The sequence below is a fragment of the Schistocerca piceifrons genome, chromosome 11, assembly GCF_021461385.2.
Source record: "Schistocerca piceifrons isolate TAMUIC-IGC-003096 chromosome 11, iqSchPice1.1, whole genome shotgun sequence".
Taxonomy (NCBI): Eukaryota; Metazoa; Arthropoda; class Insecta; order Orthoptera; family Acrididae; genus Schistocerca; species Schistocerca piceifrons.
Genome location: NC_060148.1, coordinates 67,627,128 through 67,641,218, shown reverse-complemented (window position 1 = coordinate 67,641,218; position 14,091 = coordinate 67,627,128). Strand labels below are relative to the sequence as shown.

The 14,091-nt window shown below is 37.4% G+C and overlaps 1 protein-coding gene across 1 annotated transcript in view; it reads left to right on the top strand.

Moving 5' to 3' along the window:
• The window catches only part of LOC124720108 (L-galactose dehydrogenase-like), a 100,391-nt gene that overhangs the window by 23,219 nt on the left and 63,081 nt on the right, over nucleotides 1–14,091 (top strand). Inside the window, exon 2 of the mRNA XM_047245400.1 lies at nucleotides 7,377–7,539. Within this exon, the coding sequence (XP_047101356.1) occupies nucleotides 7,406–7,539 (134 nt within the window). The 5' untranslated portion in view covers nucleotides 7,377–7,405. The remainder of the gene's footprint in view (nucleotides 1–7,376; nucleotides 7,540–14,091) is intronic.

The following is a 14,091-nucleotide window of genomic DNA, read 5'->3' as shown; positions in this document are numbered from 1 at the left end:
TTAGGGGCTGAATTTCCAAAAAACACTGAAACAGTTTTTTTTCTTTTTTTCTTTTTTTTCTCTTTTTTTTAATTTCTAATTGAGAAGCTAAATACAAATTTTCATGGACTTAGATTCAAAAATACTTCTGTAATGAAATATTTCCATAAAAATTTTCTTCCCCCACTTTACCCCCATAAAGGTTGAATTTGCAAAAAACACTGAAACATTTATTTTTTATTTTGAACCGAGAAGCCAAATACAGATTTTCTTAGATTTAGCTTTAAAAATGCTTTCATAATGAAATATTTTCATAAAAATTTTCATCTCCAGAAACACTGAGACCCATATGTTTTATTTCCAGCTGAGAAGACAAATACAAATTTTCAATGATGTAGCTTTAAAAATGCTTTAGTAGTTCTTTGATAATGATTTATTAAAAAAAAATTTTTGTTCATCCATTATTTTACCCCCTTTGTGGTTGAATTACCAAAAATACTGAAGCACATTTTTTTATTTTTGTTTGCAAAACCAAATACCAATTCCTGTAGTTCTAGTTTCAAAGTTGTCTTAGGAATGACAGATTTTCAAAAAGTATTTCATGCTCTATTTCACCCCCTTAGGGGTGGAATTTTGAACAACCCTGTACTAAATAATGCCTATAGTAAAATTTCAAGGTTTCCATCCATATTGGTTTATGCTGGGTGATGATGGGTCAGTGAATTGCCCGCTTAGGGATGAATTTCCAGAAACAATGAAATACTTGCTTTTTTTATTTCAAACTGAGAAGTCAAATACCAGTATTCATAAATGTAGCTTTAAAAATGCTTTAGTAGTTCTTTAACAATGATTTTTTTTTTCAAAAATACTTTCACCCATTATTTCATCCCCAAGAGGGTTAAATTCCCAAAAATGCTGAAACATATTTCATTATTTCAGATGAGAAACCAAATACCAATTTTCGTATTTCTAGCTTCAAAATTGCATTAATATGTTATTTTTTAAAAAACCTTTTATCTGCATTTTACCCTATTAGGGGCGGAATTTAAAAAAAATCCCTTCTTAAATGAGGTGTACAGTATAAGATCAACACTGTCTCCAAATTTCAAGTTTCTACCCTTAGCGGTTTGGGCTGAATGGTGATGAGTCAAGTGGTCAAGACGTTGTCTTTTATATAAAAGAGATAAGACTATTCTCTTGTCTTTAGGTAAACATATTGGGAGATGCTTATAATGGAGTAACATGCTGAATTGAGCTTCATGGTTAGTTTATCCATGTGTTGACTCCATTTTAATCTGTTATTCAGTGGGGCCCCAAGGAAATTCAGACTCTGCATGTCATTCAGTATATGACCATTAATATCTGCTTCTGGTACCTGCAGGTCATTATTACTGGTTTGAAATAAAACAATATGAGTCTTTGTGAAACTTAGGCTACACCCTTGAACTCGAAAGGTGACTTTTCTGTAAAATATACTACAAAGCGTGGTCAATGGGACTCTTATGTTTAAACTGAAATTTAAGTTGTAAATCACTTGAAAATTTTAACTGAAGTTGTATAACATTTACTTTCACAATTATTTAAGTGTTTTTCAATACTCCTTGTTGATTTTATTGCGCTAAATAAAGCCCACAGTATTTTGCTTTGTATCACACAAAATCACATACTTTTGTATAGATATTTAAATAGTACACAACAACAAACTATCAGAGAACTGAGTTTTACATTCTGAAAAAATATATATAATATCTCTTTAGCCAGTACATTTTCACTCGGAACTAAATTCCAGGGTTTGTTGCTCAGTGCTGGGATCTACATTTTTCTTTACCACCACTCATAACACATTTGATTTTAACTATCACTATAAATTCTTTTTCGAGAAACAGAAAGGCGTCTCTCACCACTAACCTGAAGTTCTTCTGAATGATCCTCTTGTTTGCTAGCAGAATTGGGTATTGCAAAATCGTCGTCTTTTTTACCTTTTTCTTAATCTATACCACTGACATCTTCCCCTAACCACCACCTAACAATTTCGTCAAGCTTAATATCATTAAAGTATACACATTCCTGTGACCACATTTCATACTATACTGCAGAAAACAGGTATTTAGTTCACAAGGCGCAGTCTAGGAGACACCGACACATGTCGACATGTGTCAACAACAAAAAAATAAGACTGTAATGCAATTGATAGTTGAGATTGTGTATTTGGCAGTTTAAGGAGAGTGGAGTGTGTATTGAAACATTCCACCAGAACTGACCTCGGAACGTGAGTTCGAAAACTCTCGTGCGGTCTGAGAGACCACACCTTGTGAGTTACGGGTTGAAATGTTAGCTGTGGACCAAATGTAGGCCTGTTTGGTTATCATGTGAGCTGTGTCTGCTGAGATTCAGCTTGGACCCTTGATTAGTATTCTTATGTCATCAGTAGAGATTGCAGGTTTTGGACGGCACTTTAAAGTCAAGCAAAAGTATGGTACATCAGCTCAGCAATTGCATTTCACCAAGGCAAACAGAATATCAGAATCTGCTGGTCACTTTAATCATGTTGTGGTAATTGTACATTACTGAAGTGAATGAACCAGCCCATTTAAAAAGTGCACATACTTAGGTACCTTTCCCATCAGTCCTGATTTTGGTTGTACAAACCATTCCACTCAAATGACCTCCTGAGTGTTCATACTTGTTCTCTTCTCTATGGTATTTGTTTTTCAATGTTATTTATCATTTTGAGGGAGATATTTATATCATTGCTTCAAAAAAATCTTCAATTTTGTCAGACATCCTACCTATGTATGTCCTGGCAGTAAACTTTATTTTCTCTGTGGATCTCGAGTGTATTAACTGTTGCACCTTTTTATAATTTTGTTGTATTTGGAGTCAACTATTTTTGGATCATATTTATTGTTAAGGCCAACAGCTGCACTCTTGCAGAGTTTTTCATTATCTCTCACTTCTTGTTAGATACAATAGCGCTTTAAGCTCAGTGACCTATAGACAAGGAGTTATTTCTTCCACCTCCATGGCGACTTCAGATTGCATGAAGACATATTACAGCAGTGCTAAAAGAGTGAATTTCTGCTCGTGTATCTTCTCTTTGTGCTCCTACTGAAAAGCTTCCAAGCTCTCAAGAATCTGCATCAGTATCTATATTCTGTGGTAAAGTGGATAAAGGAGGGTACTTCTGACAGTACAGACTTGGGGCTTTTTCCTGTTCCACTCATGTATGGACTGTGGAAAAAACAAGTGCTTCAAAGCCACAAGCATACGAGGGGGGACTCAAAAATAACCGGAATTTCTTTCTAGAAAGCATATACTTTATTGTTTTCAAATACAACCTTAATCTCCTTCGAAGTACTCTCCATTAGCATTAATTCACTTGTCCAAATGTTCATTCCAGTGTTCAAAGCACCTTTTAAATTTGTCCTCTTTGATACCTGCTAGCACTACCATGACATTGCGTTTAACGTCTTCCACATCCGCAAAACGCTTCCCTCTCAAGTCTCTTTTCATCCTCAGGAATAGCAAGAAGTCCGAGGGTGCTAAATCTGGCGAATAGAGCGCGTGGGACAAGGTAGTCATCTTCGTCGAGGCCAAAAACTGGAGAACGCTGAGAGCCGTGTGCGTGGGAGCATTGTCGTGATGCAGGAACCACACGCCAGAATCCCACAAAGCCAGACGTTTTCACGACAAACTTGTGTGAAGCCATTTCATAACCTCCAAATAGAATTGTTGGTTTACTGTCTGGTTTTCAGGGACAAATTCAGAGTGTACGATCCCTTTGATGTCAAAAAAACAGATCAACATCGTTTTCACATTTGATTTCACTTGTCGAGCTCTTTTTGGTCGAGGTGAGCCAGGTGACTTCCATTGTGATGACTGTTGTTTACTTTTTGGATCATACCCATAGCACCATGACTCATCACCTGTAATGATTTTGTTGAAAAAATGTGGATCATATTTGAACGTGTCCTTTATTTCGAGACAGGCTCGAACCCGACGATTCCTTTGATCTCCACTAAGAAGCTTCGGCATGAATTTTGCTGCCACTCTTCACATCCCCAAATCGATGATCAAGATGTGCTGAATTGAGCTCCAGGACAAGTTCTCGAGTTGGTCGATTGTCCTGTGTTGATCTTCACTGATGAGATCACGGATTTTGTTGATGTTGTCTTCGCTTCGAGCAGTCGAGGATCAACTGGAATGGGGCTGATCTTCAACCACCATTTCTCCCTTTTTAAACTGAGAAAACCATTCGTACACTTGCATTTTACTAAGAGCACGGTCTTTATAGGCTGTCTGAATCATCGCAACAGTTTCTGCTTCGTTCTTGCCGAGCAAGAAATGAAACTTCATTGCTGCACATTGGTCATAAGAACTAGCCATTTCCTCGTGTCACGTCTGCACTGTACCCACACTCAAAGAACTGCCAAAGAAACCACAATTCTCACTGTTGTGTGATGCCGCGTGGCAGAATGACTCAGCAGAGCTCCTGCTACAACCCTCTGGTGGCGTAAACTGCTACTACAAGTATATGATGTGCAGCATTACAATTCCGGTTACTTTTGGGTCCCCCCTTGTACTGTAATTAATCTAATCTTCTTCTCACAATCCCTATGGGAGCAATATGTAGAGGGCTGAAGTTTATTCGTAGATTCACCATTTATAGCTGGTTCATGGAAGTTACTAAGCACACTTCCACAGTATCTTTTGCATCTACATTCATGTGTCTGTCAGTTCACATTTTTCACCATTCCGGTGATGATCTCTTGTGGGTCAAACAAACCTATGACTATTTGTGCTGCCATTCTTTGTATTATTAATATTACTGTTTACTCATATTTGATAGGGGGCCCATGCACTTGAGTAACATTCTAAGACAGGATACACAAGCAATTTGTAAACAATCCATTTCATAGAATGTCTGCATTTTCCCCGTAACCTTCCAATGAGCCAAAGTCTGGCAGCTGCCTTACCTACGACTGAGCTTATGTGAGTGTTCCACGTTAGATCTCTATGAACTGTTACACTCAGGTGCTTGTACGAGTTACTGATTTGCAGTTGTGACTCATTGATATTATAGTCAAAGGATACCATATTTTTCACATTATTTAGTGCAGAATTTGACATTTCTGGGGATTTAAAGCAAGTTGCCAATGTTTGCACCAGTTTGAAATCCTGTCAATATCTGGATGAATATTTGACGAGCTTTCATAAGACAGTAGTTACTTATAGATAACTGTATCATGTGTGAAAAATCTGAGGTTACTATTAATATTATCTGCAGGGGCAATAATATACAACACAAACAGCAAGGGACCCAACACATTTCCATGGGGCACACCTGAAGGTCATCAGCCTTATGAATGGTTTGATGTGGCCCACCACCATGAATTCCTCTCCTGTGCTAATCTCTTCATCTCAGAGTATCACTTGCAACCTTTATCCTCAATTGCTGAATGTATTCCAATCTCTGTCTTCCTCTACAGTTTTTGCCCTCTACAGCTCCCTCTGATACCATGGAAGTCATTCCCTCATGTCTTAACAGATGTCCTATCATCCTGTCCCTTCTCCTTGCCAGTGTTTTCCACATATTCCTTTCCTCTCCGATTTGCAGAACCTCCTCATTCCTTACCTTATCAGTCCACCTAATTTTCAACATTCATCTGTAGCACCACATCTAAAATGCATCTGTAGCACCACATCTAAAATGCTTCGATTCTCTTCTGTTCCGGTTTTCCCACAGTCCATGTTTCACTACCATACAATGCTATACTCCAGATGTACCTTCTCACAAATTTCTTCCACAAATTAAGGCCGATTATTTGATATTAGTAGACTTCTCATGGCCAGGAATGCCCTTTTTACCCTTGCTAGTCTGCTTTTGATGTCCTCCTTCCTCCGTCCGTCACTCGTTATTTTACTGCCTAAGTAGCAGAATTCCTTAACTTCATCTACTTTGTGACCACTGATCCTGATATTAAGTTTCTCACTGTTTTCATTTCTACTACTTCTCATTGTCTTCGTCTTTCTTAAATTTACTCTCAATCCATACTCTGTACTCATTAGACTGTTCATACCATTCAGCAGATCAAGTAATTCTTTTTCACTTTCACTCGGGATGGCAATGTCATCAGCAAATCGTATCGTTGATATCCTTTTACCTTGAATTTTAATTCCACTCCTGAACCTTTCTTTTATTTCCATCGTTGCTTCCTCGATGTACAGATTGGACAACAGGGGCAAAAGACTACATCCTTGTCTACCCTTTTCAATACAAGCACTTCGTTCTTGGTCAGCCACTCTTATTATTCCCTCTTGACTGTTGTACATATTGTGTATGACCTGTCTCTCCCTGTAGCTTACCCCTATTTTTCTCAGAATTTCAAACATCTGGCACCATTTTACGTTTTCAAACACTTTTTCCAGGTCAACAAATCCTACGAATGTTTCTTGATTTTTTTTTTTTTTGTTTTGCTTCCATTATTAACTGTAATGCCAAATTGCCTTTCTTGTGCTTTTACCTTTCTTAAAGCCAAACTGACCATCATCTAGTGCATCCTCAATTTTCTTTTCCATTTTTCTGTATTATTCTTGTCAGAAACTTGGATGATGAGCTTTTAAGCTGATTGTGCGATAATTCTCACACTTGTCAGCTCTTGCTGTCTTCGGAATTGTGTGGATGAGGTTTATCTAAATGTCAGATGGTATGTCGCCATACTCATACATTCTACACACCAACGTGAATAGTCATTTTGTTGCCACTTCCCCCAATTAGAAATTCTGATGGAATGTTATCTATCCCTTCTGCCTTATTTGATCTTAAGTCCTCCAAAGCTCTTTTAAATTCTGATTCTAATACCGGGTCCCCTATCTCTTCTAAATCGACTCCTGTTTCTTCTTCTATCACATCAGATAAATCTTTCCCCTCATAGAGGCTTTCAATGTATACTTTCCACCTATTCACTCTCTCGTCTGCATTTAACAGCGGAATTCCCTTTGCACTCTTAATGTTATCACCCTTGCTTTTAATGTCACAGAAGTTTGTTTTGACTTTCCTGTGTGCTGAGTCAGTCCTTCGACTGTTGTAATTTTCTTAAGAAACGTTGATGTGCTACTGACTTAAATGCTCTTTGGAGATCAAGAAATACTGTATCCATCTGACTGCATCATTGCACACACACAGTGGTGACCGGATCCAGAAAGCTCCGTGTCAATTGAGAGAGTGGTACATGATACAGAGAAGTGAAGACATTTGTGTGAATATATTGAAATATTGCTAGTATAAATATATTAAAATAATTAATTGTCACTCAGCTGTATAAGACAGCAGTGTTATTGTCAATATTTGTAATGACAGTCTGGAAGCACCAACAAGCCTCTCTTGTCTTTTGCAGAAACACCAGAGCACGAGATCCTGCTAGAAATGCTGCCCCCAACTTACGTTCCGGGTTTCCACGATGAGGCAGCCGTGAGGGCGATGCGCTATAATGACCTCGGCACAACAGGTCTCAAGGTGTCCCATCTGGGATTTGGCGGCGCCGCACTGGGGTGTTTTGGGTGAGTGGCGCCGGTGAAATGTGATTTTTTGTGTAGTCGATATGACATAATTTGCAGTGAAACCTTTTTGTATTACTAACACAAAATTCTACAGAAGAATATAATTCTGTTCTTCAGTGTTTGAAATCGTCATTTATGAATTAACTCATTCACTCATTATGTTTTGTCAATCCCACCATGAAGGATAGCCTTTGGGGATATGGATCAAGTCAACAAATTCACTGCAGGCTTAAAGATGAGCTATTAACCGACAAGGCAGAAACTTCTAAAGGGCTCCATACGTAAGCAACGGATCGCAGCGATCTATCACGTGGACAACAGATCGCTTTGTAGATCACACATGTGGGCAAATTGCAGTGATCGGTCGCTCATTTGGGGACCCTTAAGTTGTGTGTTCTATGAGATGAAATATTACTCGAGAAAAATTTTGCTGTTTTTATCCTGTACCTGAAATACTGTCAGCTTGTTTAACACATATAAGCATCAGCTGACTTGGGTTCTTTGATAAATGTGTAAGCATCATAAGCATTATTTCAGACTATCTACATACTCCTCTGATTTATCGCCAATGAAAAGAAACAATTGAAACAACAAGCAAATGTGCATATTTTGCAAAGCAGAAAAATGTGGCAATGAGAACATTGAAACAATGGCAAAACATCAAAGCCAAATCTAATCTGACATTATTCATATCAAAAAATAGCTCTCTTCGGAAATATTAACAATATCCATTGTAAAACCAAAACCTCAATAAACGTGTTATCATACAGCAGTTCAAACAGTATCAAGAACTGTTCAGACTCTCGTAGTATTACATGGGGAGTCAGAACATGCCCTGTCTGGCTCACTTTTTACACCTCTGCCTCATGATTTGCCTTTTCCTTTCAGCTGGTTCCTGCTTTTGCACAATGTGTGTTTTATTATGAGGTCTGCTTCGCACATCTCTTTGAATTTCCATTGGAGGAAGTAGTAAATTTATTATTTTTATTTTATAATCCTACAGTATTATTTTACTCCCCAAATATTTGTTGTAAAAATAATATGAATTGAAAAGTAGCATGTCAATTAAGCATGAGAATAGTTTTTAAGGCCAGCGGATGGTCTGCCGTTCATGTAAATAATGTCTGATGCTGCCAGTCAGTCCCAGACACATTTGCGCTGTATTTGACAATTGGCAGTAGTTTTGAGATTGCTTGCTGGTATGAATTGGTCACTTGTGCCATTGTGTTCTGAAATTCCATAAAATTTTCTGATCATCACATCTTCCAAATAGCAAGGATTTGTGTTTCCTTTACTCATTTCTACAGATACTACTTCCTCGAGAGTGTTCCTCCTATAATGTCCCAGTACTGCATGTTTCCAGATTCAGTAAGGTTTTAGCTAAAGCAAAGCTATTGTAGCAATTGTCCGTGTAAATACGATGGCCGCCATGCAGTTTCTCCAACAACAAATGCAAAATGATCTTTTCAGCATGAGACTTTCCCCTCATCTCATCAAGCACTCCTGTGTACATAGTGCAGTTATTTACAAAACGATCCAGATTGCTTAGCATTTACATTTTTATGTCATATTTATGCCTTTCATTTTGTATATATTGTCTAAAAGACAATCTCTCCCTCCAAAGAATCATCGATTCATCTAAAGGTAGGTCTTTCCCTGGGTAATATACTTGACACATTTTATTGTTAAAATAGTTTAGTGGGTAGGTCATATTTTTATATAATCAGTCATACAGTTTTGAGCGTCCTGTCTGTGGATTTGTAGCAAAATGTAATAAGTATAAGATAATCATATCTCTGTCTCTGCTCATGATCATCACTATTCCTTTATTTTGAAACCAAGGATCTTTCTTCCAGTAATTGTGTAATTGAGAGGTTTTCATGTAATCCATATGTAATGAAATACCTAAAAAGACAAGTAGTTTTGTACACTAACAGGTTTCCAACTATGAATCCAAGACCTGTCCTTTGTGTTGTCACTGAGAAATACACTCACTTTGTTTCATCAACTATATGCGAAGGATGGTTTCTGTAAGCAATAGCCTAAAAAATCCATAGGTCCATTGCTAGTAGGATGACATGGTAAACATTGCCTGTTTTGTAAATGGATGATATTGCATGTTGTGTACTTCATCATCTGCCAGTGTGGATTCTTCACCATCTATATTTTCGTCACCACCACCACCACCACCACCACCACCATCATCATCATCATCATCATCATCATCATCCATATGTTCTGAACCCACACTTTTACAAAATGCATTTGAATGCTCTGTCTCCACATTATCATCACTGAGGTAGGTTTCTGTATCCTTGAGACTCGAACTATACTCCTGCAATTTCTTATCTTCAAATTCAAAATTGCTGTCTTGTAACATGTTCAGTACCTGATCAGCAGTGGATTTTTCATTCTTCCTACACTTTTTAGCTTTAGAAGGTCCCAGTGTCCATTGGTTACCTGCCATTTCAAACAAGCTATCTCACAGACAATTAAGCACATTAAAAATAAATAAAATAAAATTTTTAAAAAATGTGGGCAAAAAATTGTTCCCAGAAACTTCATTGCTTGTACAAAAACGTGGTCACAGCTGCAAAACTAAAGTGAATATTAACAACTGTTAACACACACACCTATAATAAACTGCTGCACTGACTAGTTGGTGGTGGAAATGCTCATAACCATTAGCAGCAATAGACTAGTGGCTTTTGTTGATGCTTGTAAGTGTGAGCCACAGTGAATGTGTTAACAGGCAGGACCAACCACTGCTGGCAACTTCTGTAAAGTGACTAGCAACAAATTGTGACTAGTACTAATCTACTTAAACTTATAATTATAGTAATTCTCGATTACTTACATATTTATGTTAGGAGAAAAACAGCTACCTTGAATAAAACAATTGCTTCTCGTCCTATACTACTCTGCTGGTCTCATTATCCAACACATCAAACAAAGCATTTTAACCTTATACAGATCACTATTAGCAGTCTATATACTGGAAAAATCAGGGTCTATCTGGTACAAACATTAGAGTTAGACATTCCTAACCTCACGCGTTGAACAAGTAGTGGCTAATAAGGTATGTTTTTACTTTGTTTTTCAGTATTAAGGGATTTTCGATTTTCTGTCTAATGTCCACTGGCAATCTGTTAGACTTTTGCACATGAATATAAGTTTCCATTCCCAACCCTAGAGAGGGTTCATACTCTGTATGGAAATCATTGCTATTTCTACATTTGTGATTAAGAACTGTAGAGTTCATTCTAAATTCACTCTTTTCTTGTTTGTGGTTGTGAACCATTGAATTCATTCTAAATTCACTCTTTTTTTCTAAACACAAATACCTGTAGGCAGTATATTTACTGGGCTGTAAGTGTAAGAATCCCTAGGTAACTATACAGGAATTCTGCTGATTGTCAGAGTATCAAATTCATGTCTTTTTCGTGACTCTTCCGTTATCTCTTTAGTCAGATTCACCACCCCAAAAATGTACATGATACTACAATGAACAAAAACATTTTTGTAATGAACTTGGAATCTGGCTGAAGTGAAAGATAAATGTAAAATTCCTATGTCACTTAAACTGTAAGCCAACACGAATAATGGAACTATATATGACTTGTGACAATATTATGAAAAGGCTAATGGAAACTCCAGGTAGGAATATCAACAACGTAGGAAAAGACAGATTGCTACTTGTCGTGAAGAAGACACATTAAGTTGCAGACATGCACAATTAAAAGATACAAAAAGCATTCGGTCACAGTCTTTGTCAGTAAACAAGAGCCACACACCATTCATACACACAGGCAAGCACACCTCATGCACACAAGACTGCCAACTGCAGCCTCTCAGCCCAATATATGAGTGAAGGTGTTGTGTGGCAATGGGTCTGATTTTTTAAAAAAAGTGATAGAACATTCTAATGAAGAGAGGAGTTGTGAGCCTTCTGCTGTGAGTAATGATCTTGTCAAGAAAATTGATGAAACAGTTTGTGAAAATTGAAGATTCACGATCTCTGAACTTTTTGAACAATTCCTGCAAATTTCGCTTACAGCTTTGTATTAGGTTGTCACCGATAACTTAGCCTACCGAAAGTACTGTGCTCAGTGGGTACTGAAACTTCTCACAGATGTCCACAAAACCAAATGAATGGTCTCTGCCTTAGACTTCCTTTCATGCTACAATGGAGAAGGAGTAGGTTTTTCTTGAAGAGAAATCTGACAATTGGGTGTTATTTGTTGTTTTGATCTTCAGTCCTGAGACTGGTTTCATGCAGCTCTCCATGCTACTTCATATCCCAGTACCTACTGCAGCCTACATCCTTCTGAATCTGCTTAGTGTACTCATCTCTTGGTCTCCCTCTACGATTTTTACCCTCCACACTGCCCTCCAATACTAAAGTTGTGATCCCTTGATGCCTCGAAACATGTCGTACCAACCGACCCCTTCTTCTAGTCAAGTTGTGCCACAAACTCCTCTTCTCCCCAATTCTGTTCAGTACCTCCTCATTAGTTATGTGATCTACCCATCTAATCTTAAGCATTCTTCTGTACCACCACATTTCGAAAGCTTCTATTCTCTTCTTGTCTAAACTATTTATTGTCCACGTTTCACGTCCATACATGGCTACACTCCATACAAATACTTTCAGAAATGACTTCCTAACACTTAAGTCAATACTCGATGTCAACAAATTTCTCTTCTTCAGAAACGCTTTCCTTGCCATTGCCAGTCTACATTTTATATCCTCTCTACTTCGACGATCATCAGTTATTTTGCTCCCCAAATAGCAAAACTCCTTTACTACTTTAAGTGTCTCATTTCCTAATCTAATTCCCTCAGCATCACCCGACTTAATTCCACTACATTCCATTATCCTTGTTTTGCTTTTGTTGATGTTCATCTTATACCCTCCTTTCAAGACACTGTCTATTCCATTCAACTGCTGTTCCAAGTCCTTAGCTGTTTCTGACAGAATTACAATGTCATCAGCGAACCTCAAAGTTTTTATTTCTTCTCCATGGATTTTAATACCTACTCCGAACTTTTCTTTTGTTTCTTTTACTGCTTGCCCAATATAGAGATTGAATAGCATCAGGGAGAGGCTACAACTCTGTCTCACTCCCTTCCCAACCACTGCTGCCCTTTCGTGCCCCTCGACTCTTATAACTGCTATCTGGTTTCTGTACAAATTGTAAATAGCCTTTCACTCCCTGTATTTTACCCCTGCCACCTTCAGAATTTGAAAGAGAATATTCCAGTCAACATTGTCAAAAGCTTTCTCTAAGTCTACAAATGCTAGAAATGTAGGTTTGCCTTTCCTTAATCTTTCTTCTAAGATAAGTCGTAGGGTCACTATTGCCTCACGTGTTCCATCATTTCCACGGAATCCAAACTGATCTTCCCTGAGGTCAGCTTCCACCAATTTTTCCATTCATCTGTAAAGAATTCACGTTAGTATTTTGCTGCTGTGACTTATTAAACAGGTAGTTCGGTAATTTTCACATCTGACAACACCTGCTTTCTTTGGAATTGGAATTATTATATTCTTCTTGAAGTCTGAGGGTATTTCAGTGATAATTTTTTATGGTTTCAAGCCAAGAAGAAAATAAAAATGTGAAAAACCAGCCTGCTAACTCACAGATAAGTCACAACAACATCCTATTTTTAAACATTCAGGGTCTTGAAAATAAAGTTGAAATTCTGGATGAGTCATTGCCACAGAATAAGTATTCTTTCTTATGTATATCAGAACATTGGCTTAAACCAGAACAAATACAATACTATGTACCAGAAGGTTATAAATATGGAAACAGTTTTTGCAGATCTCAGTACCGTAATGGTGGTACTGTTATCTATGTTTCAAATGAAATAGAGTGTAGAGAACTAGATCTTGGTTGGGCATGTGTAGAGAAACACTTTGAAATTACCGGGATCATATGTGATATAATGAAACTTATCATAGTATGTATCTACCATTCCCCTGACTCAGATGATAAAACTTTTTTAGATAATTTAGACAGTGTACTCTGCTACATAACGAAATGGAAACAGTATGTAACTGTAATTGGGGGAGACTTTAATTCAAGCTTTGATGTAACATGTAACAAACCCAGTGTAAATAAGTTACTGAATATGCTGAGGCAGCACAACTTCCATCATGTAAATTCAGAACCAACAAGACTACAAGCGTGCTTGGATAATGCTTTTGTCAACTGTGCTCGTGATATGTACTCCACCAAGGTAAAGGAGTTTGTTTTCTCAGACCACTCCATGTTAACAGTAAAGTTAAGACATTTTATAAAAGGAGATGAGAGCAAGGCTGGACAAAAGTTAACAAAATCTAATACCTTAATATTAACAAAACACAATCTCATAAAACTAACAAACCAGTTGAGCATAACAAACTGGGACAAATTATTTCAAAACTGTGATTCCAGTGCCCAAACAGTTTATGAAACATTCCACAATTACTTAACAGGTATTTTAAAAGCCCATCTTGTTCAAAAGAAATACCATAAAACAAGAAAAGGTAAATTTTGGTACACC